This window comes from Athene noctua, chromosome 1, assembly GCF_965140245.1.
Source record: "Athene noctua chromosome 1, bAthNoc1.hap1.1, whole genome shotgun sequence".
In the NCBI taxonomy this organism is placed as follows: domain Eukaryota; kingdom Metazoa; phylum Chordata; class Aves; order Strigiformes; family Strigidae; genus Athene; species Athene noctua.
The window spans coordinates 151358497-151382794 of NC_134037.1; the positions used below are offsets into that span (position 1 = coordinate 151358497).

General features: G+C 37.1%; 1 protein-coding gene across 4 annotated transcripts in view; it reads left to right on the top strand.

Annotated features, from left to right (window-relative positions):
• Positions 1-24078, top strand: part of GBE1 (1,4-alpha-glucan branching enzyme 1) — a 167534-nt gene extending 143456 nt beyond the window's left edge. Inside the window, exons 15-17 of one of the 4 annotated variants that reach the window (XM_074901193.1) lie at positions 11650-11777; positions 13492-13554; positions 22062-24078. In XM_074901193.1, the coding sequence (XP_074757294.1) occupies positions 11650-11777; positions 13492-13554; positions 22062-22118 (248 nt within the window). In that variant the 3' untranslated portion in view covers positions 22119-24078. Of the gene's footprint in view, positions 1-11649; positions 11778-11887; positions 12036-13491; positions 13555-22061 lie in introns of those variants that run through there. The other 3 variants (XM_074901198.1, XM_074901215.1, XM_074901205.1) reach the window with 3 other exon arrangements.
• Positions 24079-24298: the final 220 nt, after the last annotated feature.

A 24298-nucleotide genomic window follows, 5' to 3' on the forward strand; every position in this document is an offset into this window, starting at 1 on the left:
ATTCAAGGACTGAGACCTTAATTTTATATGCAAACATGGAAGTCTGTAAATGTTATTGAGTAATACAATTCACTACTAGCTTGTCTCTGTATATCTTGACATTTCATGTTGTCATATACTGCTAAAGTGCAAGCAGGAAAAAAAAATGTCATGGAGAAAAATGGTTACTTTGTTAGAATTACTTCTATTTTTACATAGCATAACATATCAAAGCATTGCAATGCAAGTGTGAATGAGTACCACAGCTGTACAACTATTGTTGGCATGTATTTATCTTATGGGATGAGGGAAAGACTGTGGATGTTGTCTACCTTGACTTTAGTAAGGCCATTTCCCAGACCATTCTCCTGGGGAAACTGCCTGATCGTGGCTTGGATGGGCACACGCTTTGCTGAGTAAAAACTGGCCAGATGGCCGTGCCCAAAGAGTTGCGGTGAACAGAGTTAAATCCATTTGGCGGCCGGTCACGAGTGGTGTCCCCCAGGGCTCAGTTTTGGGGCCACTCCTGTTTAACATCTTTATTGATGATCTGGACGAGGGGACCGAGTGCACCCTCAGTCAGTTTGCAGATGACACCCAGTTGGGTGGGAGTGTTGATCTGCTCGAGGGTAGGGAGGCTCTGCAGAGAGACCTGGACAGGCTGGAGCCATGGGCTGAGCCCAGCTGGGGCAGTTTCAATAAGGCCAAATGCCGGGGGCTGCCCTTGGGCCACAACAACCCCCAGCAGTGCTACAGGCTTGGGGAGGAGTGGCTGGAGAGCTGCCAGTCAGAGAGGGACCTGGGGGTGCTGATTGACAGCCAGCTGAACAGGAGCCAGCAGTGTGCCCAGGTGGCCAAGAAGGCCAATGTCATCCTGGCTTGTGTCAGCAATAGCATGGCCAGCAGGGACAGGGAAGGGATCTGACCCCTGGACTCGGCACTGGTGAGGCCGCACCTCGATTCCTGTGTTCAGTTTTGGGCCCCTCACTCCAAAAAGGACATTGAATGACTCGAGCGTGTCCAGAGAAGGGCAACGAAGCTGGTGCAGGGTCTGGAGCACAGGTCGTACGGGGAGCAGCTGAGGGAACTGGGGGTGTTTAGTCTGGAGAAGAGGAGGCTGAGGGGAGACCTCATCGCCCTCTACAGCTACCTGAAAGGAGGCTGCAGAGAGGTGGGGATGAGTCTCTTTAACCAAGTAACAAGCGATAGGACAAGAGGGAATGGCCTCAAGTTGTGCCAGGGAAGGTTTAGACTAGATGTCAGGAAGCATTTCTTTCCAGAAGGGGTTGTTAGGTGTTGGAATGGGCTGCCCAGGGAGGTGGTGGAGTCCCCATCCCTGGAGGTGTTAGTCAGGCTGACATAGTGCTGAGGGATATGGTGTGGTTGGGAACTGTTAATGTTGGGTTGATGTTGGACTGGATGATCTTCAAGGTCTTTTCCAACCTAGACAATTCTGTGATTCTGTATTTAGGGTGCATAGACATCTGAAGTTAGAGTTGTCCTTAAGCAAACAGGTAGATGAGACCTGAGGTATCACAAATATTTCCATCAAAATGCTGCAAAAATATACTTTTTTAAAAAAGCATTAATTCAGCTTCTCTGACATTTGCAACCTGCACGTAGAGCTTCTAATGAGCAAATAAGGTCACTTGAATGAGTCACTGGTGAGGGATTGCTGAAGGCAAAGACTCTGCTTTGCAGGCTGCTTTGAAGTGCAGTTATGTAACTGTCCCGGCCTATCGGGGGAGGGGAGTTATCCAACACATGGAAACAAAGGGCTTAATTTAGGATCAACCAGATGCCAAATTTTATGAATGTAGGTGATATGTTAAGGTTAATAGGTGTGAATAAGAAATATAGCATACTAATGTGGGAATGCATCTTCAATCTGCATAGGAAAAGACAGGTTTCCAGCAGTATGACTCTGTGTTACTATTAGAGCAGCATATGCTGTTGCCCAATTTCTGCTTCATTACGTGAAGGAAAAAGGAAAACATTTCTGTGCTCATGCTGGAATTTTACTTCATAAATTATGCTCTTTCAGAAGACTTTTCATGAGAAACAGACAGCTTAAGCTAACAAATTATTTCTGCCTAATTTGCTTCGGTTTTGAGATAGATGAATAATCAACATCTAGGTCAGCTGTCTCTAGTTCTCTGATTGTAGATAAAATTTTTAATGTTAACAGGGACATAATTCATAAGTTTCCATTTTTATTTTTATTTTTTAATATTGATGAGACCTTGCTGTGGGGTAGTGGTTGATTCCAAGGCCTGTCTGCAGTAAAAATTCAGTACGGAAACCTTCTTTCCCCTGTTCAAAAGGAACATGGCTGAAAGGAAGGAGAAGGAACAGGAAAGAGCCTTAAAGATTTCAGAAATAACTCCTTTCCCTTCCATAACATCCCACGCTGATTTTTGTTAAACAATTTGTCTGCAATGTTGGAAGTCTCATTAAAATTAAGCTGTATGTATATATCCCTCTCCTTTTGTTTTTTAACAAGGCTTGTTATCTTGGCATAAAAGTAAATCAGCATTTTATGTTCATGATTACCAACCGATATGGATTTGCGTATCTCTGAATTTACATTTGGTTTAAGAAAAAAGCATCTGTATTTGGTTGAAGCAAAAATGTACAGTACCCAAATTCTTCCTCAGTACTGTGCTATGAGTTGAGTGCTAAATGGCTTCAACTATTTTCTAAATACCTTGAGCTGAAGTTCATTAGGCCAAGGTGTTTAATTTAATTAGAAAATTCATCCAGATACACCTTTTCTCAATTGTAGGTCAACATGGCAGTCTTCTCCAAAATTAGAAGTGTGTGGAGAGCAGGAACCAGAGGTACCCATCATCTTGAAATTAATTATGCTATTTTTTTCAGGGAAATTCAATAAGAATTAAAAACAAAAGGGCCTAACCGCTTCAGGCTCTTTACAGTCCTCCTTGCAGCTGTGCTTTCCTTAATCTTCCCTGTTCTTACGGTGCATTTAATGACTGAGGCTTCTTTCTAGCATATGAAGTGAATGAAGAGTTCATTAATTAGACATATTGATCTGTGGCTATATTTCTTGTTCTGTGTGCATATTAATAATTCATAAATTATGCTTGTGCCCACAGCTTGTTTTTTACAAAATTGATTTCTTTAAGAAATTGCTGGTCTTTAATATCCTTTCCCTTTCTTTCGATCCATCTTGAGAATAACAGTTGTCAGTCATACAGCTGTTGGTGTGCCTGGCTTTTCTTTTTCTTGTTTTGTTTCTTGTCTTCACTTGTTGCCAGGATCTATTATTTTATTTTACAGGTTGTATTTTGTTAATAAAAATTGCTGCCAGGGCAGCTTATCTGTTCTTGCTTTCTGTAGGGTGAATATATTTCTTTGGCCCTTGCTCATTACTGTTGCCTTTGACTTCTCAAACCAGCTAATGCCTTTGTACATGAAAGTTGTACATCTTCATTGCCATCCTGGTGACTTCTCCAGCTGGACACTTTTTCTGGCAATTTTTCTACATACTTTAGAAAACAGGCAATGAATAGCATTATCTACCAAGTATTTTTTGCTGTTGCAAAAATGTAGATTATGGTGCCGGTAAATCCAATCTAAAATGTGAATTGGGTTTAGTGGGGATGGCAATTATTGCAGTCTTGATACTACTTTCCTAGCTACAGGTCTAATAGCATAGATCTTGCCTTTCTTAAGAGAAACTTGTCCACAGTGCTGATGTCAAGCAAGTGTTGGAACAGGTTGTGCAGAGAGGTTGTGCAGGCTCCATCCTTGGAGTTCTCAAGAGTTTACTGGATAAAGCCCTGAGCAATCAGGTCTGACCCTGCAACTGAATTCAGAGGTTCCTTTCAGCCTGACTTGCTGGAAGGTGTTGCCTGGGTGTTGCTCCCATCCCTATGATCCCATCCTATGACTTGTGATCCTTGACTTTTATCCTTCAGACTTGCTTATGATACTGTCCTACCTTTATGTGGGTAAATTCCTGTGGTAAGTGAAGGTCACCTTTCTTGCCTAGGTGAGCTCTCTTCTCTCATTAACTTGCAAATTTTTAACAGCGGCTTTCCTAAATAGCAGTTTTTCACAGCTTTTTGTGTTATTCCTATCAGAAAAGTTCTTAAAGATGAGTAAATGTTTAACAAAACCCAAAACTGATAACACCCCCCACCTCCCCCCAAAAAAACACCTCCACACCCACAAAAAACTGGTTCTGAACTATGAACCAAAGCATGGTAAGGATTGATGAGGAGAGCTACTCCAAAAGTGTACTCCCAAGGCCATCTTAAACATTAAGGTAGACACACCTTCTGATTCCCCTAGTCTCTCACGTGGAACATGAGAATCCAGTGAATGCATGGAGCAGAGGTAAATTCAGTATGTGCTTTCTTTCTGTCTGGCAGCTGTACCACTAAAGGTAAGCATCAGTTCCATGACCCTGATTCTTCACGCTCAGTTCCATGTTTATGTCTAAGCATACAAGAGGTAAGTCACAGCCAACAAAATTGCACTTCAAAGCATTGCACTTTTTCATACATAGTATCTTTAATTCTGTGTGCAGTCAGTTTCAGTTTTGAAGAAAGATGGTGAAATAACTCATTCTATGAGAATGGGATTAATTTGATTTTGTTTTTTTCTTAGAATAACCCTGGGTTGCATCTTCAGGGTGATCAAACAGATACACACAGAGCCCTAACTAGATACAAAGTTCTCAAAGTGAAACCAGGGAGGATTTCTCTTCTATTTCTTGAGATAGGTCCACCTAGAGAAAATTAGCAGATACCTTCTATATCTTAATCTCAGGTTGTACCGAAAAAAAAGGAAAAATGTGCCAAAATAAAGAAAAAATGTAATTTCAGATAATATGTATTCTACTGGTTTATTTAAGAACACTTGTACTTCTGATAGTGAGTGATAACTATGAGAGCATCAATTAAAATGTGAAACCTACATCTGTGAACTTGATATTTTGCTTTGTGTATTTCCAATTTTGAATTGCTGAAGTACTGAAAAAAAACCAGAAGCTACTTTTGTGTTTGATTTTTCTAAATATTAGTAGTACAAGGAAATCTTGGTGTGTTAATGATAGGTTTCTAATCCACACTTCATAAGGGTTCGTCCTTAGTAATTTGTAGTCTTGTACACTGCTGACTTAAAATGACTTTTTTTAATGAGCAACGTTGGAAAGACATGTATATTCGGCTTTTAAATGCTGGTGTGAGTTATTCTACATTGCTTTGCCAGTTTATTCAACCTGACCTCCTGAGAATCCATTTATTACAATATTGGAGATCATTCGATGTAGACTGCTTGTATGCTAGTTGCTAAAACACGACTAAGGAGAAATGCTGATACAATATTTGAAAGCTGGACTTTGTTTTTCATCCAAGATGAGCAAAAAAATTTTCCAAGAGTTTGAGGGTTGGATTTGTCAAAATGCATCCAACACATAAAAGACTTTATTTAGAAGTTTTTTATCTTATGCCGTCACTGTACATGTAGCTAATAAACTAACTATGCTAAGAAGACATTTAACACACTCAGATGGAGTCAGCCTTCATTTGGCCACTACAGTGACCAATACTTTAATATTAAAATTACAGTGACTGATTGCTCCAGCATTTTATTTGCAAGTTCTACTGTCACCACTACTTCTTAATGTTTTTGCAAGAGGTAAAATCTGAAAATGTGCTCCTTTCATCAGTAGATATATATTTTTAATTTCTATAAGTTATATAGAACTTCTAGGCAAACATGTTGATTTGGAAACTTCTTAGTTAATTTTAAATTTGGAATATTTTTCTGCATTTGGGGTTTATTTCTTAAGTCTTCCTTGAAAGGTTGAACTGTTTTAATTCAATGTCTTTTTTTCAATAATGATAAATTATCAGCACTTTCATACTATAAGACACTGTTAATGATTGAAGGGGGGGGGGAAAAATTATTTTAGTCTACTATTTTATAACTTGTATTTGAAAGAAGAAAGCCTTCCTGTAACGTCTGTTTCTGGATTAGTGTGCCTGGTTAAAATTGATACAGAAACACTTTAACTTTTGCCCTAAGAAATTTTATTTCATTTCTCCATTGTTAAAAAGCTCTCTTTTTCTATAATGCACAATATAAGATCTCATGTGGAGAGTACAAACTGGCTGTTGTTACAAGAATACTGGAGCCTCTTTTTCTTCAAAAATCCATGACAATGAATTTGGGGCTGGAGTGGAGAGGGATTTATTTTTTTTTCCTGCATTCTTACATGGTGTATCAGATGCCCTAGTTAAATATCTCTTTCTTTTTGTACAGCTTTTACTAATGTATTTTGAACAGTAAACATATGAAACTATCTGAGATACAGGCTTCTTAAGAGATAGTCTTGTATACTGTGTGCAACTATGACAGCATATATACTGTAGCTACTTCTGTAAAGGATTCCCCTTAGGAAATACTGAAAAACGCTTTATGATAAAGTTGTTTGGTTTATACAAACAAACAAAACACTCACAAAGCTTTCTTTGCATATCCTAAACAAAGCATCCAGGGTTGCCTTTAGCCATTACTTTTAATCCCTGTAATGAGAATAAGTAAATTTAGTCTTGTCATGTGGTTATAATTTCTATCTGGAATAGGCATGGGATCATGCCAGTGTTACTATCATTGCCAGTATCACGGGTTCAGGACAGCCAGACGATCCCAATACTGCTTAAAGCATCAAAAGCTCTTCAAAAGCCTTCCCATGTCTTCTGTTTTCCATACACTTCATTGTAGTTTAAATTCACTTTCTGTATACAGACAGAAATTAAGTGTTTCAGCACAACTTTTGATCCTTTTTGATCTGTACTTTTATCTTTGTCCCATCTCTATTACTGGGGGAAGCAGAACTGCCATCCTGGACTTCCAAAGGGCTGACTTTGTCTTGTTTAGGCACCTGCTTGACAGGATCTCTTGGGAGATGATCCTGAAGGGTATAGGGGTCCAGGAAGGCTGGGCACTCTTCAATAAGAAAGTGTTAATGACTCAGGAGCAGGCGGTCCCCAGGTGCTCTAAGAGAAGCCGGCGCCAGAGAAGACCACCCTGGCTGAACAGGGAGCTTTGGCTGCAACTCAGGGAGAATAGGAAATTTTACAGCCTTTGGAAGAAGGGGCTAGACACTCACAGTGATTACAAAGAGGCTGTGAGGCCATGCAGGGTGGAAATCAGGAGGGCTAAAGCCCAGCTGGAAATTAATTTGGCTTCAGAAATCAAGGACAACAAGAAATGTTTCTATAAGTATGTCAGTAGCAAAAGAAAGTCCAGGGAGAGTCTCCACCCCCTGCTAGACGTGGGAGGAAACGTGGTAACAAGCGATAAGGAGAAGGCTGAGATCTTAATGCCTTCTTTGCCTCAGTCTTTAATAACAAGACTAGCTGTACTGAGGAATCCAGCCTCCTCAGCCAGAATACAGAGACTGGGAGAACAACCCCCCTGCAATCCAGGAGACAGTCAGTGACCTGCTGCATCACACAGACACACACAAGTCTATGGGACCAGACGGGATACACCCGAGGGTGCTGAAGGAGCTGGCTGGGTGCTTGCCAAGCCGCTTTCCATTATTTACCAGCAGTCCTGGCTGACCGGGGAGGTCCCAGTAGATTGGAAATTGGCCAAGGTGATGCCCATATATAAGAAGGGTCAGAAGAATGATGCGGGAAATTACAGGCCTGTCAGCTTGACTTCGGTGCCGGGGAAGCTGATGGAGCAGCTCATCCTGAGTACCATCACACAACACATGAGGGACAACCAGATGCTCAGGCCCAGTCAGCATGGGTTTATGAAAGGCAGGTCCTGCTTGACAAACCTGATCTCCTTCTGTGACATGACGACCTGCTTATTGGATGAAGGAAGGGCTGTGGCTGTTGTCTATCTTAACTTTAGTAAGGCCTTTGACGCCGTTTACTTGAGCATGTCCAAAGAAGGGCAGCGAAGCTGGTGCAGGGTCTGGAGCACATGTACGGGGAGCGGCTGAGGGAACTGGGGGTGTTTAGTCTGGAGAAGAGGAGGCTGAGGGGAGACCTCATCGCCCTCTACAGCTACCTGAAAGGAAGTTGCAGAGAGGTGGCGATGAGTCTCTTTAACTAAGTAATAAGTGATAGAACAAGAGATAATGGCCTCCAGTTGTGCCAGGGAAGGTTTAGACTAGATGTCAGGAAACATTTCTTTCCAGAAGGGGTTGTTAGGTGTTGGAATGGGCTGCCCAGGGAGGTGGTGGAGTCCCCATCCCTGGAGGTGTTTAAGAGTCGGGTTGACATAGGGCTGAGGGATATGGTGTGGTTGGGAACTGTCAATGTTCGGTTGATGATTGGACTGGATGATCTTCGAGGTCTTTTCCCCAACCTAGGCGATTCTGTGATTCTGCGATTCTTTTGATATCAAGAAGTGCAGTGAGAAAATGGGAGCTGATATACATATGAGTTAAAAATAAAATGTTGACGTACACACCCATGCTTTAGTTGCATGCCTGGAAAGCACCAGAGAACCAGAAGTATGGATGCTTAAACATCCCATTGTACAATCAAATCAAAACTATAGCAGTTCCTAATCCTGATTTTAAAACAGTTTATGAAAGGATGAAGATGAACCCATCAGGTTCACCTACAGTCTTTTTGTGTATGTTTGGTTACCCTTCCTACATGTTCAGTCTTGCTCAATTTTGTCCAGACTTTCTGATTTGATGGGTACCCTGTCACATAGGTAATCTCTGTAGTAGGGCTGTCATATATACTGCAGAGGACCCAATGTACTTCGTATTATTTGAATGCATTTGATTTGTGATAAAAGTTTATGCAAGTCAAATCAGACCATACAGAAAAGAGTAATTTCTTTATAAATACTCCGTAAGCCTTACATTGTTCTACAACTAGTCAGTAGAAATTCTCATCTGCTCTTCTGTAGAGCTTTTAATTATGCTGGGCCATCACCCCCACAAATAGCATGTGGATTCTTTTATCAATAGTAAGTGTTGAGGAACAAAATACAAATTATCCTATTTTATGATTTGCATTTACTTAGTGGTGTTTTATGTGTCATTAATCATGCATAAGAATAAATTAAAAAATTGTGTTAAAATATGTATTTCAAAACATCATAAAAGCATAGTAATTCAGTAATTAATGTGGTAGATAATGACATCCTTTCCATTTCCAGCTCTATCTGTACAAGAGTTCATTGCTTTAGCTACTCTCCTCCACTGCAGTGGTTAGGAAAATTAATCAGAGCATCAAACTGAACAGAAATCAAGTTTTTTTTTTTTCTTTTTAGAGTACAGGTTAATATTTCCATCACTCTGTTGCTGAAACAAAAGAGATCCCACTGCAAAAGAAAATACTTCTATTATGTGCTTAATTAAAATGCACAATTGTTGTCCTTCAAAACAATCTTCAAAAATGTAGATGCTTGTAAAATTTGGAAATGTGAAAAGTGGCTTTTCTGTGAGGTTTAAATTGGAAGGGAAATGAGCATGTTTATCTAACCACTTATTTTTCCCTGAGAAATAACTTCTTTGTGAAAATCTTAACATTCTTTTTGATCCCATTATTCAGGATCTGGTTAACAGTATTTACACCAAATATGCTATGTTGCAAGGTATGGAGAGTCAGTGATGTTAACTTTGTGTGGCTAGAGAGCACTGCTAGACATAATTTTTAATCTGGATTAAGGAAATGGGGTAAATTAGCATAGCCATTACAATTGTATTTGTTGTAAAGAGTTTTAAAGGAATCATTAGAGATGTCAAGGGCTTTCAGCAACACCGATAAATTATTAAATTTAATATACAGTGTAGAACACAGAAGCAAAGACTGAAATGCTTGAGGGACACATTCCCCTGCCATGTTAATAAAATATACAGTGGAATAGTAACAGCCATTGCTGATGCTGGGTTTGAAAGGGAACTGGAGAGAGTAAATAGAAGTTGTAGTTTCTATTTTTGTATGTTGTACATGAAAACAAATGATTGGTAATTTGACTGTATTATAAAATAAAGGGGGGGGGGAGGAGTGTGTATGTAGTGCATATATAAGGCATTGAGGACTAAATCTGACAAAGTATAATTTATCTAACTTTTTTTAAATTAAAAAAAAAATATAATAAACACAAAGATTTTGCCAGAGAATGTGATGATCTGCTGTTTTTCCCTTTGGGCACCTGCCCTCTACAAGTCAAAACTAACTTAGTGGTTCTGGTCCTTTCTCTAGCTGCAGATACTTGTGGGGAAGGGACTGTTTAACATTACTGATTTGGTAGCTTGACAGTTACCAAATTTGATTGACAGTTTTGCTTTTTTCCTCATGTGCATATATTTTTCTTCGCCTTCTGTCAGCAAAACCTGTGCAATCTCCTCAACTGAAATATCTGAGAGTAAATTTGCAGTTACTTTTAGTTCAGGCTACTTTTATGTTATGCTTCAGTCTTTCTTGTTGCTAGAGATTTAAATCTGTAAGACTGGCAGTTGGGAAATTTCCTAAACTCAGCTGATAGAGAGTAGTGTAAAAAGACTTAAATAAAAACAGTTCTGTTAATATGAAGATCCGTAGATTTTTGAACAAACACAGAAGCCCGAGACAGTTTAAGAACCACTGGTTTGAAAGAGTGTTGCCTCACTCTTGACTAATCCTGTTAAATACGAACTCTAGCAAATTAGGATTCTACCATGGTTTAAAATAAGGAAGCAGACTGTGGATTATAGAGCACTATTATTTCCCTCTCTGTTTTGCATAGTGGGGATTGAAAATGGAGGCTTTCTGTTGTAACTTCAGGAGAGAAAATGAAGTTTTAATTATGTCCAAACAAGAAATTCAAAGGTACTGAGGTAGTCAGAAAATTAAAACATTCTATTTCTTGTTGCCCCAAATAAGAAGAAATTGGCTTTTGAAAATGCATTAGCTCTTTATTTCCCCATTTAATTCCTTACATTTTCTGATTTTCTTCTTTCAATTTTATCTTTTATATTTTGCTAAATCTGTTTGAATCCTTTTAAGTATCTGTACAGGTATTCCAACTCATTACACTTTGTTAAATAACAATAACTCACCACATTTTAACACCCGCAGTCAGAATGTTTGTCTCTTAAAAGGATTCTGTCTCTTCTGTTAAATACAAACCTTTTGTTCTTCTGTGCTATAATAATTCCAACTCTTCTGAAAAACTCTCAGAGGAGTTGTGGGGTTTTCTTCTGTAAAATTATGTGCTTTTCTCATTAACACTTGATCACATTCTGTGACAGACTGTAAAGTATTGCTAAACACCGATTGATTTTGACGGTCACGATTATGTAACTTCTTAAATGCAATTCAAATCCACTCATTTAGTTTAGTGTTACAGTTTTAGTCTAGCTCATCACAAAGTGCTGTGCATATCTACTGTAATGCTATAAATCTGTCATTCATGGAAGATTCCAGAAGACACTGGAAGGTACTTTCTTTACTAGGAGTCACTATGCCAAGATGAAATTGTCAAGACAAAATATCATACAGCTTCTGTATGTTCATTTTTTTCCACTCTCAAATGTTTTATTAGATTTTTAAAATTATTATTATTTTTGCTTTATATTGAGTATATTAGCATGAATTATGTTGCAGCAGTTCTAGGTTTTTTTGCTTTGATTTATTTCCCATTTAACAGTAATATGGCATAGTTCCTTAATAGTAATTTTTAAGTATGAAATTCTTCTGGATTCTGATGCTGCAGAATATGGAGGGCATCAAAGGCTGGACCACAGTACAGAGTACTTCTCTGAAGAATATCCTCACAATTATCGACCTCATTCACTTATGGTAAGCAAGATGATTTTTTTTTTTTTTTTTTTTCATTCTACTTTCATCTGAATTACTTCTAAAGTTCTTGGGACAAATATGGAGTCTATTCTGGGAGTATTTGGGGGGAGGTTAATTTATTTTCTCAAATTAGCCTTTGTATGAGTACAGTAGAGAAAACAATGATTTGATTATGACATATTAACTGATTGATTTTTCTCTTTTCATATTGCATTTAAACTTGCATGCACTCTTGAAGAGTGGCACAAAACATTCCTTGCCAACATGCCTGAAGACTTTCTAATGTGCTTTTGAATTGTCATTTTTAGTATCATTTGCTTTATTTTCATGTCTGACAAACTCCATCTTCATGCTTGCTTTGTGATTTAAAGCTCTGTAGAAACTGAATCTTGCATTGCTTTCTTAAAATCATTTGCTAAACTCCACAAACATGAATTAGAGCAAATTATGCATTTGCCAACTGGCTTTCTTCTCAGTTTACAGAAAAACTTTGCAAAACAGAACAGTCCTTCTCTGTTCACATTAAGAATTCCAAGACTTTAGAGTCCTAAAGTTATATGAATAATGGATAAAGACTTTCCCACAAATCACTTCAGATGAAGTGGGAGGCATATCCTTGCGTACAATTTCTGTTAACTGAGATGGTGACTAATAAATTCTGCTTTTCTTAATTACTCTTGAAATCATAATCACCACAATTAACAATTTTAAAATGTCTATTTTCCCCATTCTTTATGTATGTACTAACTTATGTATATGTGTGTATATGTTCATAAGCACAACAGAATAAGATTCAAAAAAAGCCTTGAATTAAGGCAGAGTTCACTGAAAAAGTTCTGAGAATGCTTATATTTCTGATTAGATTCTCATATCTAAAACATAAATGTGGGTGAGGGGGTGTGTATCTCTGCATAGGTATATTTATACAAATAAACACCGGTAAAAAAGTTATGTTTGTAAACTTAACAGGCTACAAAAATGGAGTATCTGCACTGATTTGTGTGGGCCACTCCTCTTCCATCACAGAATGGAGATACCAATTTCTAGTGTCCCATCTTATCATCTCTCATGAGATCTGAGCTCCTGAGAATTATTGTCACTTTTAATCTCTCTCCCTCTTTCTCTCACACTCACCCTATTTCATTGTACTTAGGGTACTGGCATTTCTCTTGTTTTAAAATAATTTCATTACATGAAAGAATTCTTGTGCTTTATCATGCTTGGCATAAAGGACCTTGGAAACATTTTATTTTTTTTAAATATCTGTATGTGACAGCGCCCTTGTAGTGCAGGTAAGTATCTATGCTCATTTGCACACAAAGACACTAGGGCTCTAAGATGTCATTCCTGAAGGTTATGTAGCAAATTAATGCTTCCAGAATTCTTGCTTTGTGTGTCCAATTCAAATACCTTGCTTTGGTGATTGGAGAGTGTCTTAATTATCTACCACTAACTTAACTTATGCAAGCCAATTAACTGTAATTTGGAATGTGTATTTCACATTTAGACTCTTAGATGGTGAGTGCAAGTCATTCAAGACAGAAAAAAAATGCGACAAAATGTGAAGATGCAATTTGCTAGAAGCATGTGGAAGATAAGGCATGTGGCAAGCAAAGCAGCAAATGCACTTTTGCAGCATAAACTGTGGCATGGCAATGGGTCAGAAAGAAACCCAGCAGCGTGGGTCACGTTAACTTTCTTTTATGTCCTTCAGCAATCCAATTCACAGACTACCTTCAGCCAACACCCCAGAAGATGCCACAGGCACCACATAGAGGTAAAATGCTAGTAAAAGGACACCAAGTAAAAGTAATTGCGGAAAAAGATCTGGAAAACCTGACTAAATTCAGCAAGATAGATCTCCAAGTAAGAAAGAACAAAAGTTACAGTAGATACCTCCAGCTGCTATTTTACAATAAAACAGCAATGTTTTATTTTAAATAAATTTGCACCCTAGTTGTTGAGTAATCAGTCATCCTTGGGAGTTGCTTTAGTTTTAGTTGCAGTTTCTAAAATCAAAGTAGAAGTCTCCCCTTCAAATTTCTTTTCAAAAAATTTATGATGCCACCCCAATAAACTCAAAGGTTCTTTTCCTGCTGTTTAACAGGTATCTTACTCTCTTTACATAATGTGTGAGACTTAAGTTTCTTGTTTCAGAAATTTTAGTTGCTCCTCCACAAACTTCAAATAAATATTTTTTTAATGACAGATGCACCTCCCTTAAGGTGTGCAAGTAAGCATTGTCAGCAAAACATGCCCAGAAGACTATGAAAAAATTAAATCACATGCAATAATTCTGTTACTTGAGTCAAGCTTAAATAGTGCACAAATGTGTTACAAAAATAGAAGATTAGATGTGACATAATTTATTCTAGAAATATCACCTAGTAAAAGAAAAATTCAAAGTGACATTGCAAAATGAGAAGAAGGGTGATACGAAATTCCTGGAGCAAAGAACCCTGGATGAAGAGGAATCTTTGTAAGCACTGCTAGGCATTTCCTGTAAAATTTTGTTGATGAACAGATGATGATTCCAATTTGTTGTTTGTGCTGTAAAGGACCAGATTTCAAAATCATCAGACACCCCTTGAAAACTACATAGAAAAATGTACAAAAAAATGTCCCTTGTAATATGACTGATTTAAATAATTATTATAATCTAATTTTTCCATTTCATTGCTTGCTCTGTTCTGGATTGTTAACAAGTATATGAAATGTACGTAACTTTCCACTTAATCAAACTTTCTAATAACAAGCTGTTAACCATTTTGTCATTGTAAAAATAGAATCTTTTTACCACAGATTTATTTCTGTTAAAAGTCTCCACTGTGGTATTCTCCTAATAGTCTTTTTTGAGGTATATTTTGTAGAAGTTGTGTGCTTTGTCAATGCTTCTGTAAACTTTTAGTTTTGCTTACGTTTTATCATCTCTTTGCAAGATGAAATTTAAGTGCTGCACGCACATTTCAAATCTCTGATCCTAGTGCCCCTCTATGTATGAAGTCATTTGTTGATACATTGATTGTTGTATTTGGATGTGAAACTTAGATTTGAAGGGGCAGGGAGAAAAAGAGCTATTTTTAATAACACTCATCATTCTAAATGTTTTCTCATTCTTTTCTAAGGCATCCAACTTGACGAGGTATCAGTGTGTGTCCTATAACTTTAATATTTTTGTACCACACCAAAAGCTAGGATTTATGTAAAAACAGTGGGTTTTACACTTTAATACTTCATGCAGCAACAGAACTGAGTAATAAGCAGGGTAATGGAATATTGCAAAATATGTTGTGTTATTGGCAAAGCAGTATGCAGTTTATTGAGAAATATAATTGTTTAACATATTTCAGCTTTTATAAATCTACTTTTTCTGTAGTTCTTTCCAATTAGTTAAAAAATAAATAGGTGTCAAAGTATTCCTTTCCCCTGTCCCCAGTACTTCTTTTTTCTGATTCTCTATTTTTGTCATCCACTGATATTATCTTTTCACATTAAATGAAACTGAAATTATATAGTTTAAGAATATCCTTGTTGCTAGGTTGGGTTTTTAACCTTGACCTTAATGTATACTATTCAATGTTAAAGTGCAACTTCCTGCTTCCTTGAGTCTGTTGACAAAATACTCACATAGACTGAAATGATCTAAAAGCTTTTAGTGACCTTAGCTTTGAAAATACTCATTTGAATAACTTCATGATAAGGATTTATGTATTGAATTTTAAGGGACTGATGTTGGCTTTAACTGTTTTCTCCCCTGACATGCACAGATATATAGAGTATATGAAAGGATGTTTGCAGTTAGAAAATTAACTGTTTTAACTGGGGGAATCAGCAAGACTTTAATACCAGCAGGGTTTTCTATTCTTTTTCCTCTTGATGATTAAGACTTAATTTGCTCATATTCATTGATCATTTGATTTAAAACCACAAGCGAGTGTAATGATTCCAGATTTATTCTGTTGGTCATTTTCTTTCATCCTATCTTATTTTTTAATCTACTTGTTTGTGCTTGCTAGGCATTTTTGTTGTCTTTTTAAGGTTCTCTTTCTTAACCTGAAAAAAGAGTGCGGAAGATAATAGAGAAATTTTGGGATAAAACCTGTGCTGTATATGGACTTTTTTTGCATAAACAAAGCAAAACTGCTTGTTCATTCTGTACAGCTGTAAACTGAAAAACAATTTGGAAGGCAGAACTTCACGTTATTTTAAGCATACCTTCTTTGTCGTATGCAATATCTAGCAAAACGAAACCTAAATGTCTGAGGTTTTATATAATAAATTATAGTCAGAAAGTAAAAGCTATCATGAATTTTATTCATTGATGGTTAATTATATTCTCAGAATAGTGTCAGTGTCTGACAATTAGTAGTGATAGAGAGACATGAGATTGTCTAAAGCCCTCATTTTAATTAAAAGTTTGGGATAATGTTGGCACAGACTCATGTGACATTGCCTTCTGCATCTGCCAGCTGCAATATGCAGTATCAAATATTTTTCTGCAGTGCCTGATCTAGCTCCGAGTTCTAGTAATTCTCCCATCTGTTGTAAAATGACCTTGAAATGATTTTTAGGACTTGGTGTTTTCCAGCACTGAATGTGGGATGAAGAGTAGTTCATTGCAGTTCCAGCCAATTTCAGTTGTGCTTGCACCTGGTACTGAATCTAGTCTGACAGATCTGAAATTAGCAGTTGTCATTTGGAGAACTTCTTGTTTGTGGGTTTTTAGATACTTTTGGAGATTGTTGTGTGGTGCAGTTCTCTCCCAAAATATGTAAGGTGAGATTTCTGCTTATAGCTGCTGTTGTTTGCAAGTGCTTCCTGTATTTGGTATTCCTGTGTTCTTAGCTTTTCTAATTTCTTGTTTCTTGAAATGATCTGGATATTTATGGAATTAAAAAAAAAAAGTATAAGGAGTAAACATTTTTATGGCTGAAAAGTGTCTTATCGTCCTGGCAAGTAGTAGTAGTACTAGTTGTTTTTCCCTTTTTGTGAGATAGCCTACATGAATGAACTGATTCTTGATATAACACCATGTATGCTGGTGGAAAACAGGTTGACTGTAAAAAATGGGGTTTTGTCTCTGTATTAGAATGGCTATACTATTTCAGTGCCAGAAGCTTTGATCTGTGTGAGATTTGTCTAGTTTCAAACTGCGTAACTGCCTCACAGTTCAAATGGACATGCAGTATAAAAAGGTCAGAAGTGATAGCAGAAACCAATTTTGTATGTGTTTGACTTATAAACATTTCTATCCTCCATCACCCTCTCTGTTAGCACATCTGCCTATGAAGTCAATCACAATTATCCGCTTCATTCCTGCTGAATACTCCATTGAGAATAAAAAGACTCTCAATGATAATTTGATGACTAAACTTAAACGTTAACTTTGTCAAAAACTTTTATTTACAGCTGAGTCATTCTAACTCTGTCCCAAACAGATCTGATGTTCTCCCTTCCCTATATTCCACTCCCCCATCAGACAAGGCCTCATGAGCCTTCTTGTGTGTGGTTTTAGATGTCTTCATGGTTTTCTAAAATAGTGGAGTTTGTATGACACCTTAGAGGACCCGAGGTGATAAGTAATCAATGAGTGTAGAAAGCAGGGGGCCAATTCATTGAGACAGCTAAAGTCCTGAGTAACCTGTTCTGACCTCATAGCTGACCCTGCTTTCAGCAGGGGATTTGGGCTTCCTGAGGCCCTTTCCAGCATGGATGAGCCTAATGGAGTGGAAAGAGCTGAGAAGGGCTTTTAAGAGGAACACAGAAAGTTTGAAACAAGAGAGATTCCAGAGGATTATTTGATTGAATGAATGATAGTCAAGACACTGGTTAGTTATGAATGTATTCTCTTCAGTATTCTGTACTTTGGATTTTCACTTCTGTCCACGTTCATCAAGTGAGCCTTGTGAAGTGGTGAAGGAGACATGAATGGGATAAAACTTGTGATCAGAAAGAAGTAGGCTAGAAGAGCAAAGATCGTTAGAACTGAAGCTGGTAATTGGAAGTATATAATTCAGCAACAGTATATGAAAGGGAGGAGGGAAGACAAGAATGAACCTCTGAGACCTTCCTCCTAGGGTACAGAAAAACATCAGAAATTGCCCATCTCTGATAATTTCTTTAAGTGATGAATGCCTAGGTTTCCTATGATGGTTTTAATTGGAACAATTCTATATTATGGTACTTATCTATCTATAGATAGATACATATCTGAGGCCATGTACTATATATATAAAAACTAGCTAGAGAGAAGAGAGATTCTTCTCATGAAGAGTGATTATCTAAGAAGGTGATTCTAGAAGTATACAAGTAGGAAAAGCAGCTTAAGAAAAAATGTAAGTCCTTTGACAGAGGGAGGAGTCAAACCTGTGATGGGCATTATGGACAGTACAGGAGTATTCAATGCCTTTTTTACCTCAGACTCCAAGGGCAAAGCCTGCTGTCAGACCCTTGTGTGTACTGGTATGCTGTTGAAAAGAAAGTAGCAGTAGCAGAGCAATAGGTTAGGGACATCTTAAAGACACTATAAATGGGATACACACAGCGGTTTGGAAAGATTTCAGTGACGTTATTGCAAGGCTGCTGACTTACCATCTATGAAAAATCATCGTGGTCGGGGGACACTTCTGACGACTGAACAAAGGCTGTAGTAAAAGTGGAAAGGAAGGCTGAGGGATCTGTAGGCCAGTCAGTCTCTCGCCTCAGTCCCTTGAGAAGTCAAGGACCACCTCCTCTCAGAATCCATATCCAAACAAGCGGGGTAGATGAGATGAGTTAATCAGAGAAAACAAGTGTGATCAACTGACAGCTTTCTGTGGTGAAATTACTCTAGCTGTATGCATGAGGTTGCTGCAATTAGTGCAGTTAGACTTTCAGCTTTGTCTCCTACAGTGTTCTTACATAGGAGCTGAGGACATGCAGGCTCCGTAAGAAGGTTGTTAGGTGCATTAAAAACTGGCTGGGCTGCTGGAGTTTTAGTAATCAGAGGCAGGTTCAGTGTCCAGCTGTCAACTGGTATCAAGGAGAGTGTCCTACAATTTGCTGCTGGGGCTGATACTGTTTGGAGTCTTCAGCAGTGACTGGAACGATGAGACACGTACCCTCAGCAAATGCATAGATGACACTGAATTAGAGTGAGTCGTTCATCAATTGAATGTTAGAGGTCCAAACCAGATGCATCTTGATAAATTTGAGGATTTAGACAACAGAAACTTCATAAAAATTATTAAAGCAAAACTCTGCATCAGTAAATATTAGAAACCAACTTGCTGAGTAAGCAGCCTGACTGAAAAGGACCAGTGTTATGCTGTATACCAAGTTGAATGAAATGGAGTTTGTCACACATATCATAATGTGTCAGAACAAATGTCTTAATTAATGCATTTCATTGTGTTGGAATTATCTTTTCAATTATTTATTATAATTTGGACCTAAATAACTTAGAAAAAGAAGACAAAAAAATCTGTGGTACTTTATGTAGGAAATATGAAAAGAACTGTAGTTGCCTTTTTTTTCAGCATTTAAGGAAGAAGAACTGAGTAATACAATAGAAGGATGGTTGTTTCAGAGTCTGGGGATGTGAGCCTTTTATTGTTTGCTGATGCACATTTATTTATTTCTATAATATTAAATCCTGTATGTGTGTGTTTTGATATGAATCAGAACAATGGATTAAAATATTATATGCAAGAAAAGTTCTTTATCTAAACCAAAGAGAGACATCAATTAAAATATGCCTAATTTACTAATTAATTAGCATTTAACTAAGGATTATCCCTATTTTTATATATTTGAAAGTGTCTGGACTCAAACATACAATGAGATCCTTGTATTTAAACTTCCCCTGGCAGTGATGGATGCCTGACTTATTTTACTCATGCCACTTGGTGGCAAATTGTGGCATATGTTGGAGCACAGTCTACTCAGTACACCTAAGAACACTCAGGAAAAGGACAGAGAAAATAAGTTTAAATTAATGAGGATATGTTACTACAGGAGTGGTAGTTCAGGTGAGAGGTGCTGAAGGAAAAGGAATAATACTGGGGTGGAAAGACCTAGGAAATTCTGGGACTCGGGGTGTCAAAAGAGGAAGGAGCAGAAGTGAGAAATATGCGCTGAGAAGCCTGAAAACCCTGCTGGGATCCTGGGCAGATAATCTTTCAGATTTCACCGTCCCTCAGGAAAGGCAAGCAGTCTTTCTAGCCTCATTGGTCATATTTTTCCCCCCTTCTCCTGTACACAAATGTTTTGTGTTCTGTCTAAACAAATAATGAAGCCAGAGCATGTACATTGTAGTATTTCTGAAAAGACTATTGGGCTGAGAGAAAGGAATAATCCTCATACATTTGTAACAAGGTCTATCTAATACTTGTGTAATATTTTTCCTTTTTAAAAAATTGTACGGCAGTTGAATGAATAATTAATAATAATATTTAATAATTATTAATGTATTTAATAATATTTATTCATTGTTCATGCCCTAATTGTTTGGTTGCTTCTTGCAGTTTTATTTAAGCCTTAGAGGTGGTTACACTGACCAATGAAATAAGTTGATTAGGAAATAATGCTGTATGTGGCTCTTCTATGATATAGCAAGAAGCCCACCAAGGCAAAAAACACTAAAGTGTGTTTAATTTTCTCAGGTAAAGAAAAAAACACGTGACTGTAATAAGATGGCAGTTGCATCTCTTCATGGCAAACAGAAAACACATCTGTCATCAGTCTAAATACAATAATTTGCACAAGTTCTGAAATTGTGCTTAATACCAGTTTTAAAATTCTGATTGGCAATGAAGTGGTATGAGTGGGATGCTTCCACACTGCACTCAGATTCTCAGCTGATGTAAATTGACTTTAAAGGAGCTGAGCTAATTTACTCCTCCTAGGATCTGACATGTTATTGACTGGAATATAAGTGAGAATTGCTGTGTCCTGTATTAATGTTTTGTTCCTTTAACTGAAGTAACTTTTTACACATTCTTTCTTAGAAAAATTATTTTTATTTGTTCCTTCTCACTTCATCATACAAACCCAGAGCACCGAATTTCTCAATACACAATTTTAAAATCTCTCCTCCATCTATATGTTCTGAGCTAGTTGACTTTGTTAAGTATTTCCTCTCCTGCACAGATTTGTAGAAGCTATTTATCACTGAAACCTTAGGGGAAATCATTATGTTTGCTGCCTTTCAAGAAGCATTGGACATAGCTCCGTCTGGTTCAATGTAGATCAGCTGTTCTTTTACTTTTTCTCCTTCTCCTAAAGCATTTTGCTTTATTGTTTTATACTGTTTTGAAAACTATGAACGTCTTTCATGCCACCAGGCTCTAGTTAGCGGATAATGCAGTTGAAATTGCAGAATATTAGACATTCCACAAGAATGAGGGATAGTCTGAAAGAGGATGTTGTCAGAATGAAGCCGATAATCTTCAATCTTGTGTTACCTTTTATAATTGTATTTTTATTGACTTGTTCAGCACACACATTCATACACTTGACAATTGATGGAGTACCATATATCAAGGTAATTGGTAGGTAGTACATATCGGTCCTCTTTTCAGATTGTGACTCTACTCTGCTTCAAAGAATGTCATGTAAAATATATTGCCACAAGTTCTTTTGTGATCTATGAGGAGTCTTCTGATTATATACGTTTGAGGTTTTTCATGGTAATCAGGAAAAAAGGGTAAGAGAAATGCAGTCATTTAATGGTTAATTTTGAATCTGTCTGGTTTTGAGAGAGAGTTTTATTGCTCAGGCACTGAAACTCCATAGATGCCAAGAGTGAGAAGAATACATTGCTGTGTCATATTGCTGGTATTTACCTGTATAAAATGACATCATAGACCTTGGGGCAACTTTAATTCACAGCAGAAGAGTGTTGCGAAACTCTTGTCATTTATCATTGTACGGTCCATTGACCTAGATGTCCTCGGGTTTTTGAAACTGGTCATTGTAAGTCACATGAGGCCCTCTACTGGTAGCTACTTTATATCAAGGTAAGATTGTTAAAAAAAAAAAAAAAAAAAAAAAAGAGAAGAGAGATTGCAGTGAAGCTGTCTCTTAAACCTTTAGGTTATCTTGTGTAATTCAAGTGCTGGGGACTAAGCAGTCGATAATCACTCTTTAAATATGATTTGTATGACTCACAACATTGTACAAATGACAGCTTTTTAACAGTTAAAATGTTTCACGGGTGTGTTTTCATATACTGTGATTTAGAAATTGTATCCTATGAGGTGATGTTTTTTTCAGCTATTCTTGTTCTTGTCATATTTTTACTAGGTGTACATTCCAAGCAGAGTGGCTATTGTGCTTCAGAATATGGATATCCAAAAATGAAGTTCTCTATAACTATCACTTGAAGAAGCAAGTCATAGAAGAAGTGCTGATACGTTGTACTAGTACTAAGTATAACAAAACTTGCTCTGAGGAAGCTTTCTGAAACTGAGTATAGTAATATTAGGTGTTTAAAATGTAAGATTAATATTCACATATAATTGCAGAGCTCTTGACTTCCTAGAACCTCTTTTGAGGAAACTTTACAAAAGAGGCAGAAAGGAAAAACGTTGGTTTTGTAGTTCTAGTAGTACAAAATTACACTTAAGGTGTTGCAAAGCAGCAGGTCTTCTCAATTAAATTGTTGTTTACAGAATTTTATCAGGAATAACAAGAGTGATCCTGCTCCAAAGTTTGTAATTCCTTGTAATCCTCATTTTGATAGTGAATTCAAATCTTCATTATGTATTAATAGTTCTTACTAAAAGTAAGTAGTTTGCTTAAATAAAACTGAAGTTTTTGGCTAAAAGGCAGCCTTAACGGTGTGTGGGACCTAATTTGAGGCTCCTCTTCTTCAATAAAGTCCAACATGGATTTAGAAATGTTTATCTAAACGAATGAGAAGGTCCTCTGAGGGTATTGTACTTTGCCATTTTTTATTTAATTAAAATTGTACAAAAATGCTGAACAGCGAAACCAGCAGGCCGATTGACTGGTGACCTGCTGATGCTATTGTGTGTGTGGCTTATTTGCTCCCAATCAAATCTCTTAGTCTGTGCATCTCACTTGCTACAGCTGAAAAAAATGACACAACTATTTTATTTAGGTGACTAAAATGTTCAGTGAAAAGAGTGTTTTGTTCTTACTGCAATGATACCACACTGGAAGATGTACTTAAAATGTAATTCTTCCCATTGCATTTATTTCACTAATGTCAGGACCTTGCAATACTGATTTCACTATTTCCAGAAGCTGCCTTTCAGCTTGGAACATGATGATGTTCTTGCACTTTTATAACTTTTGAAACATTGCTTCTCATGAAGAAGCAGTCTCAAAATACAGTGATCAAACTAAGGTGTTTTTTCGATAAAATCAAGGTAGTTAATTATTGGAGTGCTGCTAAGATTATTCAAGTGAGTTCTTTCATGAGCTACAACTTTTTTTTGTAAAGAGTAAGATTTTGTATATTTGAAAGTGTATTGCAGAGTATTCTGGAAAATTAATACCAAATTAACGAGACATGCTTTATTTTGTTCCATTTATTTAAAAACATATTTGAATTGGTTCTGAAATGAATGTCTTTTGTACAAATCTGAATTTTCTAACTTTTAAAGTAGCCAAAGAGGAAGATGTCCGTGACCATTTCCAAGTCATAATTTTACCCAGTTTCTTATGTTAACCATTGTGTAAATTACTGAATAGTTGTGCCAACACTGAAAATCTATTCACACTTCTTGGAATGCTTACCTGTGTCTTACTTCTTAAGCAAAATAAGGGATGGAACAATGCAGCATGATGGAAAACGGTCTTTTGCAAAACTCACGCTGAAATGACTTTATGAACACCCCCAGTCTGCTATGTTCTGTGTGACAGAGAATTTTATATTGCAGTTGAGTACCATAGTACTGTTTAGGATCATGCTTCATTTTCCTCTACACCAGTTTGATCATTGTTTGGTAGTGGGCTAATAAAAGCATTCCCATTACGCTAGGACTTTAAAGAAAATACACTGAACTGTTTTAGTAACTGGAACTGATTATCTTTTTTTTTTTTTTCCAGATTGTTTTCCTTGTAGTGAAATAACGAGCAATTTCTAATACATGTTATATTTACATTGTATTGATCTAATATGTTTTATAGGGTGGTTTGTTTTTTTACTGGCACCAGTTCCAGGTTTCAAAATGTAATGCAAGGCAAGTGTCTGTGTCACACCTTTTTTTCAAGAGAAGGAATAAATGTATGATGTGAAGTATAAACTGTGTAAAATTACATGCAAAATAAACTCTGAGGAGGATAAAACAAATGCATACATGGTTTCATTGCTTGTACTATAAAAGGATTGTACAGTAGTCTTAACACTGTAAGGGAGAGTATTAGATTTTGCTCCATCTTGAAATCAGGAACTTGTCTTGGTCAGAAACAGTCTGAGATTGGCAGAATATTTTCCTATGCACGTTTTTCTTTTATGTGCAGATAGATTAATAAAAGCAGACTGTACAAGATTTGCAAGATGAACATGTAAA